The sequence below is a fragment of the Penaeus monodon genome, chromosome 7, assembly GCF_015228065.2.
Source record: "Penaeus monodon isolate SGIC_2016 chromosome 7, NSTDA_Pmon_1, whole genome shotgun sequence".
NCBI classification, from domain to species: Eukaryota; Metazoa; Arthropoda; class Malacostraca; order Decapoda; family Penaeidae; genus Penaeus; species Penaeus monodon.
In genome coordinates this window covers 29,134,687-29,137,186 of record NC_051392.1, presented here as the reverse complement: position 1 = coordinate 29,137,186, position 2,500 = coordinate 29,134,687, and the positions used below count along the sequence as shown (strand labels likewise).

Genomic DNA, 2,500 nt, shown 5'->3' with positions numbered 1-2,500 from the left:
TTTCTGTCCAAGACTAATGCACTACTTCATCAAGACTAGGTAACGTTCCGAGCAAGGGAAGTATTTACTAGAAAATAACGATAAATATAAAGGATGGAACTGGTACCACTGAAGTCTACGGACTAGAAACAACCGTTCCCCCAACAGCCACACCAGGGGAGGTCTATTGCAGGTTCTTTCTTTTTATTAGTATTGCTACTGCTTTTACTGTTAGCGCTGACTGAGCTCTTTTCCGAGTCTCTGCGCGCCCCGGCACCCAGGGGCGTGATGTCACTCACGTCATCATTTAAAGTGTTTTCACTAATGCTTTCCATTTTCCCCAATTTCTTCTGCTCTTTTTCAGCGGCCAGTTTCTTTTTGCCTGCATCGTACGACATACTACGGCCAATCTTAAGTCTGTTTCTAATGCTTGCGGCACAGCTGTGGCTGGTGGGCAGCAGAGCCTCCTGCTCCGACCCAGACGCCTTGCGTAGGATGCCGTTGGCCAGCGGCATCGGCCCCGAGGCGGTGGAAACCACGTGGTGCTGCGGGTACTGCGGCGTTAGGAGGCCCCCGCGGGTGGGCGTGGGGCCCTCCCGCGGCTGCTCGTCAAACACCACAGAGTTCGGGCGCGGCCGTGGCGACTCCGGCGTGCGGGCGTCAGGGCCGAGGCGGGAGAGTCTTCTGCCACCCAAGGGGGAGCTGCCGCCAGTACTTCCTGGGGTAGTTGGTGTGTCCCCACTCCTGGTGCCGCGATACAAGGAGCCTGCTCTCAACAGGTGCCCCGCCCCCAGGGGAGTCGGAGGAGTGCCCGTGCCAATGACGACTCCCGTGCCAGAGCCACCCCCACCAGGGCCCACCGGGTCTCGGGGATTATTGGCGTCCCGCGCCCGGGGGACGCCGCTCGTGGAGGAAGGTCTCTCTGGCAGCTTCAGGTTTACTATGCATCTGCTGGAAAACGTTTTTGTGGACTTGGCGGTCACGCGAGTATCGTTGACTGAGCTCGCCTCCGTTCTCGGCCCCGCGTCTCGGCCCTCGATGCGTTCACAAGACTTGTCGCTCGACGACGGTTCTGAACACTGGCCAGAGTCTGGGGAGACGGGCGTGGTGAGATCCGTGTGGGGAGCGTCCGGTGGGGGGGCGTGTGTGGTGTGTGGGGTGGGGGGAGGGGCGGGTGTGTGAGGGGGTTTACTTCCCCAGTCAGGTACATGCAACTGTGCAGGAGCGTCTCGACCGTGAACTGTCAACACGATACGACACCCTCCCACAGTGACGTACTTGGGCAGCTTCACGTGTTTCTTGAGTTTCATCCGCACAAACCGCTCTCCAGTGTCGACACCTTTGTAAAAGCGACGCTCGAGTTCCCCTATTATGGTGCCAAATGCCGACAGCAGAATGACCAGCGTGGCGTCGGCTATGTAGTGAGGGACGCCCGTCAGCGCCAGCACAATGGACTCGCGCGTGATATCGATGAGTGGCACTTTGCCGCCGCGGATGGTGAGGCCCGTCGTGAGGAGATGCTGCAGGGCGTCGCGACGGCCCAGACTGATGTAGGCGGCTCGGCCCACCACACGGACGCCGCGGATGGACACCAAGGCCAGCTCGGCCTGCTGCTCCAGCTCGTCTATGATCTCTTGAGTGGTGATGTCCCACAGCTGGGGCATCTCCGCCACGGACACCATCACGGTGTTGGGCTCGATGCTGTTGAGGCGCACGAGGGAGGCCCGCGGGGAGTACACAGACACGAGAGGAAGCCCGGCATCTAGCGACGAGGAAGTGCCAATGTTGGAGACGCTGCTGGAGGCGTAGAGCGGGCCCGCGGGGCTGCTGGGAGAGCGTGTCACGTTGGCAGCGGCGTTGAGACCTGCTCCGAGCGACTGGCTTCGCCCGCCGTCTAGCTGTCCGGAGAAGAAGTAGGAAGAGCGAGTGTAGGTGACGGTGGTGGTGTGGGCGACCTCTGGCCCCTCGCTCAGCGGAACGGCAGTCGCCGCTCCCCCGCCGTCCTTGCACAGAGACAGCTGCTTCACCTCCTTCACCAACGCCCCCGCAGTGCTGCCCGTTTTCAGCTTCTCGATGACGGTAGCTGAGCGGCGTCTGACGGTGGAGTATCCCGGGTCGGAGGTCGACTCGTCACGCGAGGGTGACGACGATCGCTCCTCGTCCTGCGGCAGCGCCATGGCCATCGGCTCCTCCGTCAGGTGCTTTCGGCGGTCGTAGTGAAACGAGGAGGCGAAGTCAAGGAGCTGATCGAGGTTGAAGTGCTCTGTCTGCGACAAGTACGTGTCCGTGGATATCGTCGGCAGAGGCTCCCCGGAAGACGGCGTGACTCCCTCCCCGACACTGACGTACGCAGGTGGTTCCCCGGGCACACACACCCGCACCGACCCCGACTGGCCCAGCCCGTCTACTGGGGCGGCACACGAGCCACCGCCGGGGCCGCACTGGGCCGAGCTGCAGCCCCCCGCTATCCCAGTGTCCATAGTGGCTGCTTGCCGCATTGTGTATTCTACGCTACGCATCT

The 2,500-nt window shown here is 61.6% G+C and overlaps 1 protein-coding gene across 1 annotated transcript in view; it reads right to left on the bottom strand.

Moving 5' to 3' along the window:
- LOC119575197 overlaps positions 1-2,500 on the bottom strand; it is a 21,570-nt gene that overhangs the window by 1,590 nt on the left and 17,480 nt on the right. The window contains exon 3 of the mRNA XM_037922691.1: positions 1-2,500. This exon is cut by the window's left edge and continues 1,590 nt beyond it; it is cut by the window's right edge and continues 838 nt beyond it. Coding sequence (XP_037778619.1) covers positions 123-2,500 — 2,378 coding nt within the window. The 3' untranslated portion in view covers positions 1-122.